Below are 19,298 nucleotides of genomic sequence, written 5' to 3'. Positions count from 1 at the left end.
GTTTGCATAATTGCGTCTTTTGTTTTATGGCGGGAGCTTTCTAGAAACTGAATGGTTGCATTGAAATAGTGAATGCAACTGATATTTATAGAAAAGTTTCAAAATGTGTTTTCGTATGTTCCAGAACACGTGCCGAATGTAAGAGATTATTCCAAAGCTGATGATTGTTTTGATTGTTTTCATTACCAGACTGACTATGAACTTAAAGTAAAATGAAAGTATGAAAAGGGTTGAATATATACATTTTTATATAAACACCAATGCAATACCAAGTGAGCTTTCGCGCGAAAACATGATATCTTCACGTGAAAAGATCACTGTTGCTATGGCTACATATGAAAATCGCGCCTTTCGATGCCTTTCGTGAAATGGTTTAGTGTTTCATTGGGTGTTTATATAATAAATAGAATATTACATGGTCGCTTGGAGATACGAAATTTCTCTTATCGAGTTGAAAAATGTATCACTCGTTCGCTGCGTTTCTCGTGAAACATTTGTCAACACTCGAAGAGAAATTTCGTATCTCCGCGCGGCCATGTAATATCCTCTATTTCTTTCATTTAAAATGAAAGTATATTTACTGGTCCCCAGTCTCCTCAGGGCTTTTCAGGGCTAACTTACAAATATTGCCTCAGTTGTTCAAAAGGTGGATAACGCTATCCACCGGATAAATCACTATCCATTGAATAAACGCTAGCAAAACCAATTGAGTCATCCAGTGGATAGCGTTATCCATCCTTCGAACAACTGGGGCCTGGAGATTAGTTTTTATCAAATCGCTTTGAGAAAGGGGTAACGCTGAAAATGTCAGCCACTCAGTCTTTTCATCGTCAATAATTCTACCTTTAAAAGTTCGTTTTAATTAACAGGCAAAAAAGTTGAGAAAGGGGGAGTTACTGACGATGAAAAGACTGAGTGGCTGACGTTTTGAGCGTTGTGTTTTGCTTTTCCACCGACGCACAATCACACTTTCTTTACGAATTATCTCCAAAATTAATTTATGAAGTTGTTTGGGGAGACTTTGGCCACTCTGCGTGCTGCGCAGTTGACGGTCAGTTATGGAAGTGAAAAACGCCCCCCGGCGTCCACGGAAAGGCCAGGGGGAACTATATCCCCTACTCTGGAATTCGATCCCGTCACCTCCTACACGGTTGTTCGATTCTCATTCAACTAAACAAACCAGTCCGTTTTTAACTGTCCGTTTGCAGAGGTTTACAAACATTCGTCAGTTTCCTTCCTCGCTTCTTTCCTTACCTAGCACTAACTCAGTTAAATTCCTGTAATAGCTGCAGAGACGCATTTTCAAGGTTCGAACCATTTTGATGCTACCTACGCCGTCGGTCTCTCTGTATAGAACGCGTTTCTGAAATATTAGTGGATACATACATTTTTCTTTGGCCATCTAGCTTTATCAAAAATAAAACGCAAACAGTGGTGACAAACGTTATAGACATGTGCATTGTTTGAAATTATTTACCTGAAGTTTCGTCTGCTGCGGCATACATCCTCAGAAGTGACCGTTACTTACAAATTTTACCGCAATTGCTTGTAATCTCGCAATCTGATTGGCTGATTTGCCGTTGTCGATAAGAGTCTAGACAACGCTGCCCGCGTCATGCTTGCGTCAATTTGTCACGCAATGTAATAGCCAATCAGGAACGCTCATTTTGGGAAATAAACCAATCATATTGCGAGAAAGTTATCGACAACGCTTGCTCTTCCTTTGAGTTATGATTTTGGTCACGCTCTGAAATAAACACTTTCTTTGGCGTTGAATGTTGTGGTAAAAAACAAATCAAAAGTGGTTCAGTGTTGTCTGTACTCTTATCGACAACGATATTCGTCATCACAGTGGTTAAAATGTTGTGGACTCACGAGGCGTAGTCGAGTGAGTCTACAACAAATTTTGACCACTGCTTTGAAAGTTATGTTACGTATAAAAAGTTCAAATTTGTAGTTAACGGTCACGTCTGAGGATATATGTTGAAGCATACGAAACGTCAAGTAAATAATTTCAAGCAGTGCGCTTGTCTATAACGTTTGTCGCCGCTGTTTGCGTCATATTTTTCATGAAGTAGTGGGTAGCTTTGTGTTTTATGAAATTGCGCATGCGTTTCTTAGTTTTCACAAAAACTTTCCTAGCTCGTACCTTTTTGCACATGTGCGTTTGTATGTTTTGCCATGCACTGAAATACGTCTTTGGCCGTGATTTTAGTTTTTTCGTGATAGGGCGACTAATCCGTGCGCGCGCATTTTTTAGGGGTATGTGCTGGGCACTCTTGTCCCCGAAAACTGTGCACAGAGTTAAAGTGCACCTAACCCCAAAATATTTTTTTCGCTAAAATGAATCTTTGCAACTGTTCGAAACGCATTGCGGCCATTTTTTCATTTTTCTAACAAATCCTGATATTTTATAGGCTTCGAAAGTTGGGAAAATCCAAGCATCTTTTGTTCACGACCGAGTCAGAAGGGGAGTGGGTCTATTCCTGATTTGACGTCACAAACTGATTTACATTGCATTAACTCTTTGTAAAAATGCAGGCAAAGTAGATTGTGACGTCAAACCAGGAATAGACCCACTCCCCTTCTGACTCGGTCGTAAACAAAAGGTGCTTGGATTTTCGCAACTTTCGAAGCCTATAAAATGCCAGGATTTGTTAGAAAAATGAAAAAATGGCCGCAATGCGTTTCGAACAGTTGCAAAGATTCATTTTAGCAAAAAAAATATTTTGGGGTTAGGTGCAATTTAAAGTCCACTTTAACCGCTGGCAACCATTGCTGTCGTAAAATTCTGAGACTGCGCAGAAGGGCCGGAAATCCCATAATCCACGTTGCAATGGCGACTTCTCGGCCTTAATAAGAAGACTCTTTTAAAACGGCTTACAGATCACTTAAATGGCTTACAAAAGTCCTCGCGACTAACAAACTTAAATTTCGGGGAACACCTTAATATATTTTTGAGGAGCAAGGGAACAACTAAATTTTTATAGGGAACATGCACCCCCTTCCTGGGAGGCCCCTCATATTTAGGTAAACCATAAAAAAGCGAGTTTCAATGGTCTAATTTAACAGTAATAAAAGAGTGACTTAATATTTCCGCAGTTTCAAAACTCAAAAACGGCCTGGACTGCTGTACGTATTGTGGCATCTCTCAAAGGCTAGCTATTAAGGCGCATTTCAGCAGCTTCTTTTGTCATTACCTTGAAGACGTCATTTTGCTGTTGTTCAGTCTCTTGTTTTTGTCTTGGCTTTCAAGCCAATCACATTGTACTGTACATGAGTGTGTTCATCGTATACATTGTGCCCACGCGGGTTTGCCGGCGCACGAAATTTTCCCGGGTTCTATCGACTTTTTTTGTCATCCTACACTCGAAACTAATTCATATGCGATCGTCGGTATTCGCTTAGTGAGTGCCTTTGGTCATATCTTCGCGTGCGCTTGTCTCTGTTCCTGCAGAGACTTTGTAGTGTATCGAGCTACGAAACAGCTTAAATACTCTCACGGAACACAACAAGTCGACTAGCACATGGTTCAGACTAACGGAACAACACGACACGGGTCACGTGACCCCTATCTAGTTCCCAGGACCGCACAGACTTGTCATGGCCTGTTGTCAAGTGTGCGGTTCATTCAGTTTGGGCATACTTTCCTTGTATTTTTGCCTATGAACTCATCCTGTTCTTAAAATAGTCCTTGAGTTTGCTTCGTATATGTAATCGCATGGGCCTGAGGGCAATTAAAGATTAATTTCTCGCGTATTTTCAAAGTTTTCACAAAATTGCCCGAGTCGCGAATACTCGGGCAATTTGGAAAACTCTGAAAATACTAGTGAAATTAATCCTTAATTGCACGAGGGCACATTGCGATTACATGCTTATCACAGAAAGGATGAAATTATTGAGGGAAGCCCGGACAAATGACAATCAACTTAACTCGCTTTGATTTGATCAAAGTCCACTGAATTCCATTAATCGTGGCTGCCAACAGAAATTGCGCTTAAAATGTATTTTATGTGTGGACAAAAAGCAGTTTAATCAGAGTCAGAATCTGGAAGAAGATTCTCTTGTAAGGTCGCTTGCTCGGGATAAGCAAGGTTAACCAATCAGGATCAAGTAATCATACCCTCTTGATTACCAAAAGTGCCCTCGTGATTAAGAAAAATCCACCAATCAGCCAATTAACATTCAGTATGTGATAAAAAACAACGTAAACAGGCTTAGTAGAACGTGAGGACGCCAAAACAGGACATTGACTACAATGCGCAAAAAGAAAAGGCAGCCAAAGGCCTTTCGTTCTTCTGCGATTGACTTTTATCTAAGGGTACGTTGGATACAAGTAGAAGAAGTCGGAATAAGCGCATATTACAACGACTTCAAACTATGTCTGAACAGTTAACGGCCGGAACGCGATTGGGGAATTAAAAAACCACTCTAAACACAGGTTTCATGGCTGTTATTTAAGTAAAAGATGCATGGTTTTTATTCATACATGTATGGGAAAAGGGGTGGCGTTGCTAAAACGAACGTCATTGATCCCTGATTAATTATATTTTTCAAATGAATGTAAAAGAAATGTACGGTTGTGTATATCTTTGCATGCATGTCTACAAATGGAAATTCAAATTAAAAGATACTTCATGTTGCCACTTACTTATTGACGACACTGTTTACACTTTGTACACACAGGTACAAAGTTCAAAGCTTACACCTTAGTGTAGTCAGTGTACTTAGCTCAAGAGTGTGATTGAAGTCTCTAGTCCTCCTACAATAGAGACTGTTATGGCGAGCGATTAATTATATCAGACATTGTCAATTTTTGTACCTCGTAATCGTCCACTTGAATGAATTGTTTCTCTGCTGGCCACTTAACAGAAGCTGCCTTTTGTCGGATTTAACTTTCCATTGGAAAACCGACTAACTTTTTCATTCCTTGCGTATAGCATATTTTTTACAAGCATTTTACAAAGTTATATTTACACGAAAACCTTATTAAATCAAAGGGGAAAGCTGGTGACCAAAAATACGTTTGTATGGAAAGTAGTCTGGAAACTGATTTTTAAACTTCTTGTGTCTAGCTTCTTGTTTGACCATCATTTCATTGACTATGTTACACGGAAAAGGTATTAAATCAAGAGTTATTTTTACCCGAGGGACCATTTTTGCAACCTGTGTCACAAAAAGATATTCTACCAAGTGTATGAATCCGCAAGATAGGTAATTTTACAGAATAAGTATACGAACATTGGAAAAGAGGGCAAAGGGTTTTTAAGAGTAACAGTCATAGAGTGACCTCTTGTGTTTGCTGAGCTGTGATGCTTGTGAAAATGTCTTGAAGCATTTGTTGCATGAGAATGGCCGCTCCCCAGTATGCGTGCGGACGTGATTATTTAGAGTTGTGGCTCCAGCAAATGTGCGCGCGCAAAATCCGCACTTAAATGGCTTCTTTCCAGAATGAATGACAGCATGCGTGCGCAGCTCATTTGGGTGCGCAAATTCCTGGGTGCAGTGGCCGCATTGGTAAGGCCTGTTCGTATTTCTTGAGCAGCTGTGTATCTGAAGCGAGCTTCTCTGGGCGAAGGATTTGTTGCACTGTCCACAATGCCATATTTTTGGTTCGCCGCTTTCCAAAATGAATTCACCATCTGCGACGCGTGGCCATTCACACGGTAACTCCGCTTTGTCTTTTAAGCGCGCGTCTTCCAGCTTCTGTAGCATTTCTTTAGAACCATCCGTTTTCTTCTGTGGTAAATGCTGTGATTTTAACTTCTTAGAGTGGCAGTCGTTCTCTTCATGCTTTCTTTTGACATTGTCCTTTTGCATCGGTTTGTTCGTGTTTTCTTTTTGTGGCGCTTCAGCGAATGATTGCCTGGCTCTTGATTGTGCCGATGGTGGTTTGTAGTGTGGCGACTTTCTTTGGTTTGGTGCTTGCGCATGCGTTGATGATTGTGTTGTAGTGCCAAAAGTCGGTGTTGGAACTAAGGCGACTTTATGTCCCTCTGTGTACGGGGTTGCTGTTAGTGGATAAGGCCTGGACCCTAAAGCGAATAAAGCTGCATTAAAATTTTTTATCGCGCAGATTAATACTGAAAGGACAAACTATAGAAAGAATTAAAATGTTGAAGGATATTATAAATGCAGAAACATTGACCCAAATTGATTATATGTCAAAAAGGCTGTTATCAAGTTTTTAGTCTTGGAGTGCAAAAATATTTTTAAAAAACGTGTGAAGCAATATTCGAATATTTCACTCAGCTGTAGTTTTTTTTAGTATTTTTTTGCTAGCCCGAATAAAAAAAATGCTATTGAAAACATCGGCGATGTCAACTTAAAACTTCGTGGAGAAAGGGGAAAACCTTTTCTCTTGCAACAAGATGGAAAAAAAGGGGCACCTCAATTTTTTTCCAGTCGTCATACGGTATAACCATATGATAATTTTGACTGCTGAACATTGAGAGTTGGAGAAGGATAAGGAAACAGTAACTTTGACTTACCTGTTGAATTCATGTCGTGGATGCTTAAGGGAATCCCAAAGTATTGCGGGTAGACTTCTTCATACCATACCAGAAGTTCTGTGCCCACAGGAATGTCTTTGAATGCGCGGTAATAGATATTACCACAATACTGGAATGCAAACAGGTTTTGCTCGTTTATGTGACGCGCGCACTTAATGAATCGCATCCAGCTGGAAGACTCCTCATCAGTAGCATCCAAATAGTACAGAAGCTTTCCATCTTTGTAGATCTAAAGTAAATCAGGGTCACGTTTTATTGTCATTGTTAGCATGAGATGAATTAGTGCGTTTGAAGAGAATTTGTAAGAAAGATGAAAACGTGATGAAGTAAGATCGTCCGGCTGCCAGTTGTCCTGAGAAAGGCGGTGACATTGATTGATGTTTCGACAACCTGAGCGGAAGTTATCCTCGGAGGGCGACTTCCGCTTAGTTTATGTCAGCAACAACTGTCCTTCTCAGGACTGCTCTCACCCGGACGATCTTACTTCATGAAGTTTAGACAAGAGAGGATGATGTAAGAGAACGGATCCCCCATACACGGGCCTCTTTCAACCACAGTTTTTTAAAATCTAATTTTAGCCACGCAGCTATTTTTAGAGAGGCACCAGATTGGACAGTTCAAATGACGTGATGAAAATTCAAATATGCGCGGCATTGGGAGCGAGGACCTAAAATAGCTTTGCGATGTTTAAAACTGTGATGGGGCATGGGGATCCGTTCTCTTACCTCATCCTCTCTTGGTTTTGACATGACTCCTGGGTTAAAACCATTTGCTATTGTAAGAAAAAAATGTGAGATTGGCGTTACGCTACCAACTGATTAATATCGTTATACTCAACTAGTGAAACCATTCAGCAGAATATACGAATGTATAACCTTAAGGCGAAAAGTGCATTGTAAGATCAGCAATGTTTTGGTTTCATACCTCCCACAGGTATGACGAATCCATGTTCGGGTTTATTGCATCAGGTGCTACCCTCCTTCCTTCGTATGGTCCGATCCAGGTTCCCTCTGGAATGTGTTGCCGGGCAGAGACACCGTATTTCTTGCCTGGAATACTGGACTTGCACAGCTGAACCACATCCGGGAAAGACTTGATGGCGTAGCCGTCCCAGTCCACAGAGTTGTCCGCATCAAAGTCCTTAGGTGAGATGTGGGTCGAGTGAATAGGGCAGCAGATCGCGTAGACTTTGTGACATTTTCTACAAACTAAAGAGAAAACAAAGATAAGTATTTTCTTACTCTTTTATTTTAATTAATTATTATTACAAATTTACGACTTCTTGATTACAATATTTACTGCATTTACGTAAATTCAAATGCTCACTCGAATTAGCTCAACGTAATCAAATCCCTGGGAGAGTTTATTTGTATTGTACAGTGTTATGTTACAAAGAAATTACAAAGACTAACGTAAATACAGTAACTGGTCACCAAAATAACTTTAAAGCTAGATTAGTTGGGTGGCCAACTATATTTCAACTGAATACATAAGACGAAGATTTAAATCTCTGAGGTTAAAGATTCCAGTTATGCTATCATCCTCCGTTGCTATACTAAAATCCTGCCGACAAATCTCGGCTTCGGAAACAGCCTAACAAAGCCCACACTTTTTTGCAGGCTCGCTGGTGCCTAAGTGTGGGTATTATTTCTCGCTGGGGATGGAGCGACACTTTTCCATGTAAACATTCCATGCTCCACCTAATGCGTTTGTAAGAGTACAAGGTCGAGACCTTGTACGCGCGGCCCACTTTAGAGGGCACCGTTTTTCTGTGTTGACTAGTTATTTGGAATCAGTTGTGCGGCATTTTAACCTAATGAGATTGTGTTCGATTTCTTGATTTAATTTTTCTGCCCGTGCTTGGATGCAAAGTGTGAATGAAGCCCGAGTCAGACAGAGACTGAACTCTTAAAAAACTCCAGATTTGAATACTTTAGTGTGATCAGAAAGTGGTTGCATGAGTAACATTTTTCTGATTTAGGGGCCGATGATATCCCGGGATTGAAAATCACTTACATTGTAAGTGCTCCGTAACTTTCCAATTCTGTAACCTTAACCGGTAACCGCTTTCAGAGTGAGTCAGAAGTGTAACTAAATTAAGAACGTTTGAAGCATTTCACTGAAACTAAACGAGAACCTATGATTTTCAATGAATGTTTGGAGGTAAATAAAAATGCGGGAATCAAGAAACCACTCAGCAAGCCCTCTATGAGAGAGAGAGAGAGTGAGAGAGACAATTGTTCATACTTACACGAAGAATGCATCTCTGCTCCTGTGAAACTGTCTTTCAATTTCTTGAATCTTGATTCCTCGAGGTTAACAGTTTCCACTTTTCCACCTGCATTTTGGTGCAGGCAGTTGTACAAATCTTCAGCCGTGAATGTGAAAAATGGTGTGGCCTCTTTTTGTGGCTGTCCGGGTTTTACTGTGCCGTTGAAATGGGTCTTCACAAATGGTCTTTCGATCGTAGAGGCCTGCATTTTAGACAAAGTCGATTATTAGGATGATCTCAGTTTGATTGCTCTTTCCGCTTTTTTTCGTCTCGATGGTTTGTGAGCGAACTTTGGAAAGTTGATAGTTCGGGGGCAATATACTCCAAGATAAAAATCTAAAGGAGGTAAAAGGATGTTTTCACTGCGTAAGTCTCCCTAACACTAAGCTTGTGATAATAATCGTAGTGAAAACTACTCAGTTAGTAAAGTGATCACGTCAAGACACCTACGTAAGCTGCAAGTCAGTGATAACAATAAGACAAAACCGAAATTATCTTCCACCAACGCAAACCAAGCAATAAAAATAGAAGGATGCCAAATATAACGTTTCATTATATTGGTAGTTTCTTTTCAAATTTGAAGGTTCATACTAAATCTAAAATGCAAAATCGGAGATAAAATATCATTAATGGCTTTTCGCCAAATTTTATTGTAAACAAAAAGATCGATTTCCTCAATATTTGCACTGTTAATGAGACGTGGAAAGAAGGAGAATAAAGCAAATTGCAGTAACCAACAAATACGTCATGTTTTGCTTGAAGACGTAACTGCAGCTTAATTTTAAGCATGTAAGGAAAACATTTTTTTCTACTTCTCTTAAAGACTACCTCTAAAAGAGCATTGACCGTGAAACATATGGGTGCTTTTTAAGAAACTCGGCCTAATCCTTAAGAACAGTAATTTAAATCATAGGTCAGCTAGCATTGACGAAAGCTAAACAAGTATGATGACCGGTTATTTTAGTTTGTGTACAACCGGATTTCCGTGTGGGACCGAAAAGAAAAACTTATGAGATCATGCACCATCCTTGGCGTAAATCACTGATCATGTCATTGAGGCGGAAACTTTAAGACATTTGCTAAGGTGTGCAGGTTCTGTAAACTAAAGTTATGTTCTCACGGCTGTGAGTTCACTTAATTGTCCTAAACTAAGCATTGCTCTTTCACTATATTTAGTTTAATTTAGCTTCAACGGATACTGGATCAGATCGCATCAAAGGCAACTCCACGCTTTACTATTTTCGGACATTGCCAATGTGTGGGATCTTCAACCCCAACTCGGGAAAAGACATTTTCCCGAGACGGGCCTATGCTTTCCATTATTAAAAAGCCTCGAAGGTGTATCAATTTGTAGATGTCATTACTGGGGCAACACTTTCTCCCCATTTATTGTCTGATCAGTTTTTAAGCCTAAAACATCTTGTTTCAAGGTTCTGTTCTTCTGCAAGTGGTTACAACACTTTTCACCCGTTCACTTATGAAGTGTAGGTTTTTGCTACCGACAGCACCAACAAACAGAGCAAAAAATAAACACACACGTAACAGTGGAAGCACCTAACGCACCAGGCTCTGCGTGTGTTAAAGTTTTAAGTAATTAAGACAAGTCGTCTGAGGACTTCACGATATTACGACTGCTGAAAGATTACTGTTATTCGGTAGACTAGGCAACAGCTAGAGTTGATACAACTATAAAAGAGAGACTTGAGGATGACAAAAAGGAGATGTGGATGTTTGAGTCTGGTGAAATTCAAAAATGAAAAATTTTACTTCATGAAGTGAATGAAAAAGAGGTAGAAGGAAACACGTAGAAGAAGAGTCCGGAAAAATGATTGCAACACCATCTGCAAGGATATTGAAGTTACTTTTTGTCATTTTGATGTTCAGACTTAAAAGACTTCAATACATGAAAAACATTTGGAAGACCCATATCAGTGTTCCTGTAGTTGAAACACTTTATTTCTTCTCTACCTTGTTGAAGTTATAGAATAGACAGTTTTGCGATAAATATTTTCACTGGTGTAACAGTAAAAAAGATATCAAGGACTTGTTTTGCTAACACTTTTACAGAAGGCATGCACAGTGCAACTTGTGACGTATCTTTGAAATATGCGAAAATAAAATTGATTTATATAACAACAGGTTTGTTGCAATATCACAGTTGCTATATATAATGGTTTTGGTCGAGTAATTTATTCATCTGCAAAAATATTTATTCGTTTCCTAGTTTCAGTCAGATAAGAAATATAATGTAAGGTTTAAAACAACAAGATGGAACTAATTCCTTTGTTAGTGGTCACCTATCTAGCAAAGATTTAAAGTTATTTTAGGTGACCAGTTATTGCAGATATTTTAAATTCGCTATCGCATTAAATTTAACATTTGTAAATTTTGCATTACAAATAAATGCTGTTTCTTGCAAAAACTTCATCCTAAAAGATTGCGTCCAGGGTCCAGAAATCCACCCGTGAAAAACGTTCCCTAACTGTAAACATTTTCCGCCCTTAAAAGATTTTTGAAACATTTTACTCTCAGTGTTCTGAGACGAAAGGTAGAAATCGTTCCTACACAAAACGACGAATTTTTTTGTAGTAAAAACGTACCCAATTTAAGATTTTATGCAGCCACCTATCAATCTCTGACTCGCCTTTGGCTTTAGGCCAGAAATGTTTTTTGGGATGAAATGTTAAGCAAACTCACACCTCCCTTATGCTAATTGAATAATCGTTGAAAGAACAGCTTTCAAGAATAAACGTTTGGCAGTCGTGAACCTTGCCTCTAGTTCTGTGAGTTAGCTAAGGAATTACTAATTTCTTACTTACCATCAGTCAAGAGAGGTAATGTCTTAGTACTGTTGAGCAAATATGTTCTTCGCCAGCAAAACTCATTCTTGCCACAAGTTGCTGAGTAATTCAAGTTCACTGTTATTTATTAACTTGATACAGAAGAAGATAATACAGGGCGTGGCAAAACACTCAGGGAAAAACAGTCTCTGTAGTCTCTACAATACTTGTCATATCGAAAGGGTGTTTGAAAATGCTCTTGAGGTAAATCTAATATCTTTGCCATGGCAAATTTTACAAACAGAAGCAATGAGGAACCAAATTTACAATCGACTCAAACACCATGAGAATGCGATGTACCAACATTACAGGAAACGGTGTCATGGCCGAATAGTTTCAGACAGTTCGTTGACGTGGAATGACGAATATAAAATTATAATTTATCATTAAAAAATAAACATATAAATAAAGGAATGACTTATCATGTTTAGTCATTCTTATAACTGTAATATGAGGTAAATGTCAGCTTTGGAACCTAGGTTTCAAACTTTTTCTTGGTGTTACAACTTTAAGGGTCACGTACTGTGGTTCATGTTATTGATATTTATGGCTTGTTTTTTAGCAAAAAATTGTGAAGTGAAGAACGCCAATATACTTGGTATGAATTCCTTGTATACTTTTGTCTTAATGCCGATTATTTTTATGGCTACTTTCAAGATCTTCTTATCTTAAATGAATCGATATAAGAAGATGTCACTTCGATATTTGGTCTTAATATTGCAAATTGGACCTATACTAGCGAGTGTTTATGAGAGATGCTATCTCGCACATCTACAACAGTACGATGAAAATAGTGCAGTTTTGTTCTGAAATAAAAAGTAAATAACGTTAACACTGATTTGTAATGTCTTTTTTTTAAACATCTATCCATGTGCCAAGCCCATGGAAGGAAACAGACCCTAAAAGAATCGCTGAGTTGATACGGAAATGTTCGTTCTCGCTTCTGTGGTGGCAATGTTAATTTTCTGGAGGACTGACACTCGCTGGCTAATTAGCTGACTTACTTCGATTGGTCCCTCAAAGTTTCTCGAAACCCGAAGAAGAAAGCTATTCCCGTTTGTTGGATACAAGAGAAATTGGCTTCCTTTTCAGGAATAATGTGCTAGCCGTATGCATATATCGCACAGTGGTTTTCCTTAGGTCAAGTCCATGTATCGAATAATTGTTTTTAAAATTATCAAGAATTATTTAAAACACAATCGACATCATTTGTTACATGTAAGAAAAAACGTTTAGGCTGTTCGAGGTGAACTCTTCCTTTTACAATAGATACTATTGTTTGATATCTTGACATTTTCTCGTTCAATATGTGCAAGACAGATGATATAACTTCGCCATTATTTGTGGTTTTCATCTGAATGTTTTAACATGATTAGCCAACTGACGCCTGGTTGAAATTAAAACGCTCACATCCTAACTATGTCACATGACTTCTCTACCTTTTGACAAGCCGGTTTCGGAAACATAATCGTAGCATGAACTTTAAAAAGGTGTAGGAACCTTCTTGAACGCTAGAGGAAAAGGCTGTTTGCATGCAAGAAGGACGCTCCTAGAGGGCAAAACAGTTTCACTTAGTTAAAATGCACAAATTTCGGTTAGGGTCATGATTCATAATTGGTGGGACGAAGTTGTTGATTGCCCGACTGCCGCCATACTTTTCAGTTCTTTTCTCAAGTACCAAGAGATTTCATGGTACTGGTATCTTTCTGTTCCTGAACTGGGGCCAAATTCTTTTTATTTTTTGCATTTAAACTGAACACAGAAAACGTTCGTTTCCTCTCTAGGATGATTTACTATCTTGGATCCTCCTTCCAAGACCAAGATGTAAATCGTAGTCCCAAACGAAACAATAACTGCAATAACTTAGTCTAGACATGATGTGTTGTTTGTTTTACTTCTGAATAAACCCCAAGTTTGAATTGCGTTTGTTTGGGATGATCCTGGAATGAGAATATCAGCCAGGATGTTCTGTTCTGGCCTTTCTGTCCCTTATTGTGAGCAGCAAGGGATAGCTGAAAGGACGAGTTCGAACTGATTCCACAGCGAGAGCAGTGGGTATCGAACGAACACTTACTTGCGTTATTCCAAAGTGACCGACTGACACTCAATCATGAATGTACACTAAATTTTTACTATTTTTAAAAGAAAATGTCCTGTATAAGTACTGTTCTGTCTTACGTCAACAGCATGCGAAGAATCATGTTTGCTATTTCCATAATAAAGGGTAGTTTTCAACTGTGTAGAGGAAGTTCTGAGAGAGTTAAGCAGAAATGCTGCACATCTGAAACGTACATTAGGTGTGAAAGGAAAGAGGTTTATTGTTCAGCTCGGAAAGAATTGAAAGTATGCGACATCAATGCCTTTCCGCTTCTCATGTGGAATATTTGCAATATCACTAGCCATTAGAAAAAATATTGATTTGGGCAAGGACTTTATAATGGCTTATCTATAAATGTGTTGACTCGATAGTATTTACAGTAGTTTCTAAGCAACCCAGACAAAAATCTAGTCCAAAACAACAACTTTTAAGCACATCTTTCCTTCGTTTAAAAGCAAAGGCTGGTTGCAAGGATACCTTAATTTTGTTGATTTAAACAATTCGATATGATTTTTGGTAAACCATAGCAGGGGTTGTGATCAGACACGAGATTTCCTCTTTTAGCAACTTTTTGTACAGTCAAATATCCAACACTATTTGTGGTACTGTTATGTTCTTTTTCAACGTTATCATGACTGTTTTTCGCCAGAAAAATAAAAAAGAAGCACAAGATTGGCTAAGAACAATCGAGAAATTGGAAATAGATGCGAACCAACAGTAGCTGAAGGTCATTGGAAAGGATATGATAAAATGACCACTTGGTAAAATTTCTGATTAAGTTCTTGAAAAACGTAAACGCGGTAACGGTCATTTTGTGCTAATAATGGCGTGCTTGTAATTAATTTCACACATGAGTAATCGCACATGTTTAATGAATAGACTTAATAGACGTCCACGCTTGAATTCGTGAAATCACGTTTACCTCGATTGCTCGAATGAACTTGTGGTATTTAATATTCAGTAACTTTGCGCCTGTGTTATAAAATCATGAATCTGATCTACGTTTTGATTTTACATTTGGAAGGAGAAAATTTTCTTTCATTGCACGAGTTATGTAATAAAAACTACGAAACAGGAAAAAGGAAATGCCATGTTTAGGGAGTTTTGCCATCACACTGTTACATTCTTCCCACCCACGCCAAAAAAGAAAAAAAAAAACAAAACGAAAGTTAGGCTGATGCAGTTTTATCAAGGGAACTGCGATAAAAATTGCGCATTCCTCACTCTGGATAGAATATCTCGTCTTGTTGGAGTCGGTAAAAATTTATAATTGGACGGTCACTCTGCTTTGCATTGGCTGCATAACTTTTAATTTGTTCAGCAAGAATGTTTGTCTTAGTTGCGCTTGCTTAATTAAGCGCGTTAATCTTACCATCATTTCGTTGATCAGTTTCTTGGCTGGGCTGGTTACAGATGTGCGCAAGTTGTTCTCTGTTTTTGGACAGTTAAACTGCTCCAATCAAATTAAAAGCGGATCTTACTTTTCAGCGCGATTTCTGGGCGCTGGAAGGTGATCCCGTCACATGTTACAGTCGTTTCCTTCAACTGGCGTGCGTCAAGCAAACACAAGTTATTATGATGTCAAAACTACAGTTCAGCTCTCTCTTGTTTTGGGAGGAGGTCCCACTTGTCAGCATTATAATGACTCATCATGCTTGATGAAACAATGCTCCTCAGAAACGCGGCATGGAGACAATAAGAGAGGAAAATGTCTTTGAGATCAATTAACAAGCTTTTAGTTTTTTTATTTTTTACGATGTGTGCGAAGTATTCTGAGAGACGTGATAACTGAGGTTAGTTTTGGTCGAAAGGTCCCTCTTGCTTAGGAACTTAAGTTAAGGGGGTCAAAGTTTTGAGGATTAAAATGCATCGTCACGTGGAAATTATTAAGCTGCAATCGCGTTAAGGCTTTTGTCTTGACACGTTTGAGCACTAAGAAAATTGGGTTTCAACAGTTGAAGGTTGTTTGTTAGGAAAGAAAACTTAATATGGAATGGCTTTGTTTTATCCTTTACGGTTCAATTAACTCCAGCTGTTGCTAAAACTTTTCCTGTTTTGTTAAATTATGGTTAACGAAGAATTTTTTTCTGAAAAAAATTATAATGCAGTCGATAATGTTGTATTTCAAAACCAATCGGTTTTGTTAAAGCGATAGGTTTATTTCACAGGAAGTATTTCAAATCTGAGTAAAACGCATTTGATAATTCAGTAAGCGGTTCAATGGAACTTTCGATGGGTCATCACTCAAGTCTGGCTTTTACAAACCAAAAAAACGTGCAATCACCCCTTTCAACTACCGAAAGTGGTTTCAGCAAATATATCAGGTCGTTTCTTTGTGAACACTAGACTCTTGATATTTGTAGAGCTATATTTATGATCGTGACAACTGCAGATTTTTTCAGCTCCGCAGTAATGTGTTTTCAAGGATCAGTATCCATTAGAAGTCAAGTAAAACATTTTTTGGCAAATTTACAACTTCCCGATTCATGATCACAATCCACAATGCTTACTTCGTGCGAGCTGATGGAAATTTTTCTGAGAGCAAAATTCTCAGGTGGTGGATAACTCGAAACAGCGCTGATGATTCAGTTTACTAAACTGAGACAGTACTACATTTTCATTTTACTTGTCTTACTGACTTTATCCACACAGCAAACCTTCGAAACTTCCTGAAGTGGTTTTCAAAACGGTCGTGTATAAACTTCGTGGAATTACTATTATGTGCTTTTAAGCTGCCGACGACATGATAATGGTTTAAAAAAATTGGAGATTATTTTAAAATACATGAGTTAGCGAAGCTGTTAATAGCCATTGTAATCCTTACATTACTTCGACGGGTAAAAAATGAAGCTACTGAAGCGAAACTTAGTCAATCAGGCATTTCTAATGCTGACTGAGCCGCTGAATCACATCACGCTGAATCACATCACGTGCTGAGTTACATCACGTGATTGGTCCTCTGTTTGGCCATGTCTTCAAAAGACGCTGGTTTCGATTTGTTCGGTGGCTCAAATAACCTTATTTACACGGTCTCTTCCAGTTACTAAAATTGTTAAAAATGTAGAATATGTGCAAAAGCGGGGGCGAGAAAGTACGGAGAGAAATGAAGTCTAATATCGAAGGAATTAATTCCGTCGAGTGTAGATATTCATCTAACCGTAAAAAAGGACACATGGGTTCGATTGTCATGTAGATTGCGTAATTTAAGCAAAGCAGGTATATAAACCTTCGACCAATAATGGTTTAGAAAGTTGACATAACCTCTTGTTGTTATTGAATTTTCATCGCAAGGTCCATATCTCTGTCTCCTTCTTTGCTTGACCAATATCAGGGGTTGTAAACCAAAACAGCGTGTCTTTTGACGCCAAATATACTGCCCTTATTTTCACACTTAATTGGTCTTCAATTTACCAACCTAACTGTGTAGCGGAAAGTTCCGCATTGCAAAACGTAATTATTGTCCATCATTTGCTGGAAAGCTCTGTTTATTCCTGCTCATAAACACAGCTTAAAAACCTTACAAATGCATAAGTCTAAACGCTTTCATTGTTTTGTCATGCGAAGGGAATTTGCGGCCCATTTCCCAGTTCGATTAAGTCAAAAACAGGGCAATCTTTAATGTTACAATTTATTTCTTCGTCAGTCGGTAAATAAGTAACGAAGTGGAATTTGCCTCTCGTAACGCCCTTGCTGATCTATTGAATATTCTTCACCGTCTTGAATTTGCTAAAAGTGTGAAATGTGTGTTTCTTCGGTATCTGTAGAAAGGATGATTGGGCTGAAAGTTATCGTGGAAAATCGGTACGGCGTTGTCAGTTGCCCACTTGGCTGTCAGTGGCCTTGACATGAGAGTAGCGATGCCGTTTTATTTACCAGGAATCCCGTCCGTGTAGCGTCCTTTTCTATCAGGGGACAATTTTTAAAGCTTTATTCGCTCCCACGGAATTAAAATGGCAAATAATATGATGCGAGGTTATCGTACAGAAATCGGTTTATCCGTCTCCATTCTAACTCTTCTTGATGAGTTGTTGGTGACGAACTTACAAAGATCTAGCTGCTGTCAGGCAACAGTGGCTTACAACGGACAAATTCATGTTTCGTTTGATTGATCTCATTAAATCGTAGAAGAGGGAAACACAAACAGGACCACAAACTGTCAAATTTGAAAGACAACTGAGGGCGCATATTGATATGTTGAAGCTCCAGTTGTAGTAGGGGATAAAGAAACTAACAAAATTGTTCGAAACTGAGAAAAAGAAGGTTTACTGTATTCCCGTACATGAATTGCGGTAGCATAATTTATAATGGCCAAGTCAACCACACCCAAGGCAGACTGATTATTTAATGGTCTTAGGTTTCACTCTTATACATCTGTTCAAGCAAAAATCGTGCGCATCATGCGAGCAAAATTTATAAAACATTTAAGTGTTATCATTTTCGTCGTCAAATTGATCCGGCAGCGAGATTTTTTCTTTATCAAAATGAATATTTTGATTGTGCACCTCATAACGCTTGCTTGTTTTCCGCTTTGAATGACGTCGTAGGAATAAGTAACATTAAGTTCTCTGCGGGCATCCGATTTTACGCGATTTGTGCCCCTTTTTCCTTTTCGTGGTTGAGGTATCTATTTTTGTATCTACTTTTACGAGGTCACACACAGAGATAAAAAAGGAACCAATTAAACTACGGATCAGTGTTTGAGCAGGCCTGTTAAGTAAGGCCTGTTATGTAATAACATAAGAGTCAATATTTTTAATGCAAAGTGTTATAAGAAATATTTCCAAACTGCGGGTGTAACATTAGATACCCGTCCTTAAGATGTAGAATATTGGTTAACACTGAAATTTCTACGGCCATTACGTTGAGAAAAACCGATGCGCAGCTGGTCCATATGTTCGCTGGACCTTGAACAAGTGGGCCATAACTTTTGAATCTTCTCAGACGAGAAAATCAATGTGACTGAATGCTTTCTTGATGAATTGATTATCCGTGTTATATATTGTACAAACGCTCGACTAAATTCGCTATACATAAAGTCAAAGTCTTCTTGAAAATACGGGACTCGCCGGCGTTTAGGACCTAAAATGGGAAAATAAGTGCTATCTTAGGAGCATGAAAAGTAATTGTACGAACTCTTGACTAAATTCTTTATGGGAGTCGTTCATGACCTAAATTAAGAAAATAAAATGCTATCCTTGGGGGATGAAAAATAATTCCTGCATAGAGAACTGCTTTATTTCCTCTTGTTTCTTATTGTACGGCTCAGAATCCATTCTTTTCTTTATGTTTTGGGATATCGGTCTTCAAAGAAGATCAAATCTTTTGCAAGCTTCTTACCACGATGATATGGAATAAGTTTTTTTTAGGAGCTATTATTATCTTTGTCATCTTCACCTTCATCATCGTCATCATTATCATGAAATCATCAGAGTATAAGAGTAATACTGACAGAGCTATTGGTAGCCTTGCGTTAGGTTGCCATCCTTAACCTTATAGATCACGCACTTTTCGAATTCAGTGCCAACAAGACAGTTTTCTGGAGCAAGCCGTGTTAAAGTTACAGCAATCTTAGAGAA

The 19,298-nt window shown here is 38.5% G+C and overlaps 2 protein-coding genes across 5 annotated transcripts in view; one reads left to right on the top strand and one right to left on the bottom strand.

Annotated features, from left to right (window-relative positions):
• Positions 1 to 4,442: 4,442 nt before the first annotated feature.
• LOC138038394 (putative histone-lysine N-methyltransferase PRDM6) lies at positions 4,443 to 15,475 on the bottom strand. Of its 3 annotated transcripts, none has more exons than XM_068884241.1 (5): positions 15,095 to 15,475; positions 8,764 to 8,986; positions 7,437 to 7,720; positions 6,492 to 6,741; positions 4,443 to 6,035 (listed from the first exon to the last, which is right to left on the bottom strand). In XM_068884241.1, exons 1-5 carry the CDS (start codon positions 15,098 to 15,100, stop codon positions 5,266 to 5,268), a joined length of 1,533 nt encoding a protein of 510 aa, XP_068740342.1. In that variant the 5' UTR covers positions 15,101 to 15,475; the 3' UTR covers positions 4,443 to 5,265. The 3 variants fall into 3 exon arrangements, with proteins under 3 accessions (XP_068740342.1, XP_068740343.1, XP_068740344.1); XM_068884242.1 differs by lacking the exon at positions 15,095 to 15,475 and adding an exon at positions 11,604 to 15,022; XM_068884243.1 differs by lacking the exon at positions 15,095 to 15,475 and adding an exon at positions 9,235 to 9,330.
• A 164-nt stretch (positions 15,476 to 15,639) lies between these two features.
• LOC138038392 (putative histone-lysine N-methyltransferase PRDM6) overlaps positions 15,640 to 19,298 on the top strand; it is a 30,690-nt gene continuing 27,031 nt past the window's right edge. For both annotated transcript variants that reach the window (XM_068884226.1, XM_068884224.1), the window contains exon 1: positions 15,640 to 19,298. This exon is cut by the window's right edge and continues 1,023 nt beyond it. The gene's annotated coding sequence lies outside the window, so the exon portion shown is untranslated.

This window comes from Montipora capricornis, chromosome 2 (genome assembly GCF_036669925.1).
Source record: "Montipora capricornis isolate CH-2021 chromosome 2, ASM3666992v2, whole genome shotgun sequence".
Taxonomy (NCBI): Eukaryota; Metazoa; Cnidaria; class Anthozoa; order Scleractinia; family Acroporidae; genus Montipora; species Montipora capricornis.
The sequence above is the reverse complement of the archived record's forward strand: the minus strand, read 5'-3'. Positions and strand labels throughout refer to the sequence as shown.

Bases quoted from the DNA above. Each gene is read 5' to 3' on its own strand.
- LOC138038394 (XM_068884241.1), bottom strand. The intron at 6,742-7,436 runs GTATGAAACCAA...GATTTACTTTAG, and splicing joins ATTCGTCATACCTGTGGGAG to ATCTACAAAGATGGAAAGCT. The intron at 6,036-6,491 runs GTAAGTCAAAGT...TATTCGCTTTAG, and splicing joins CCACGACATGAATTCAACAG to GGTCCAGGCCTTATCCACTA.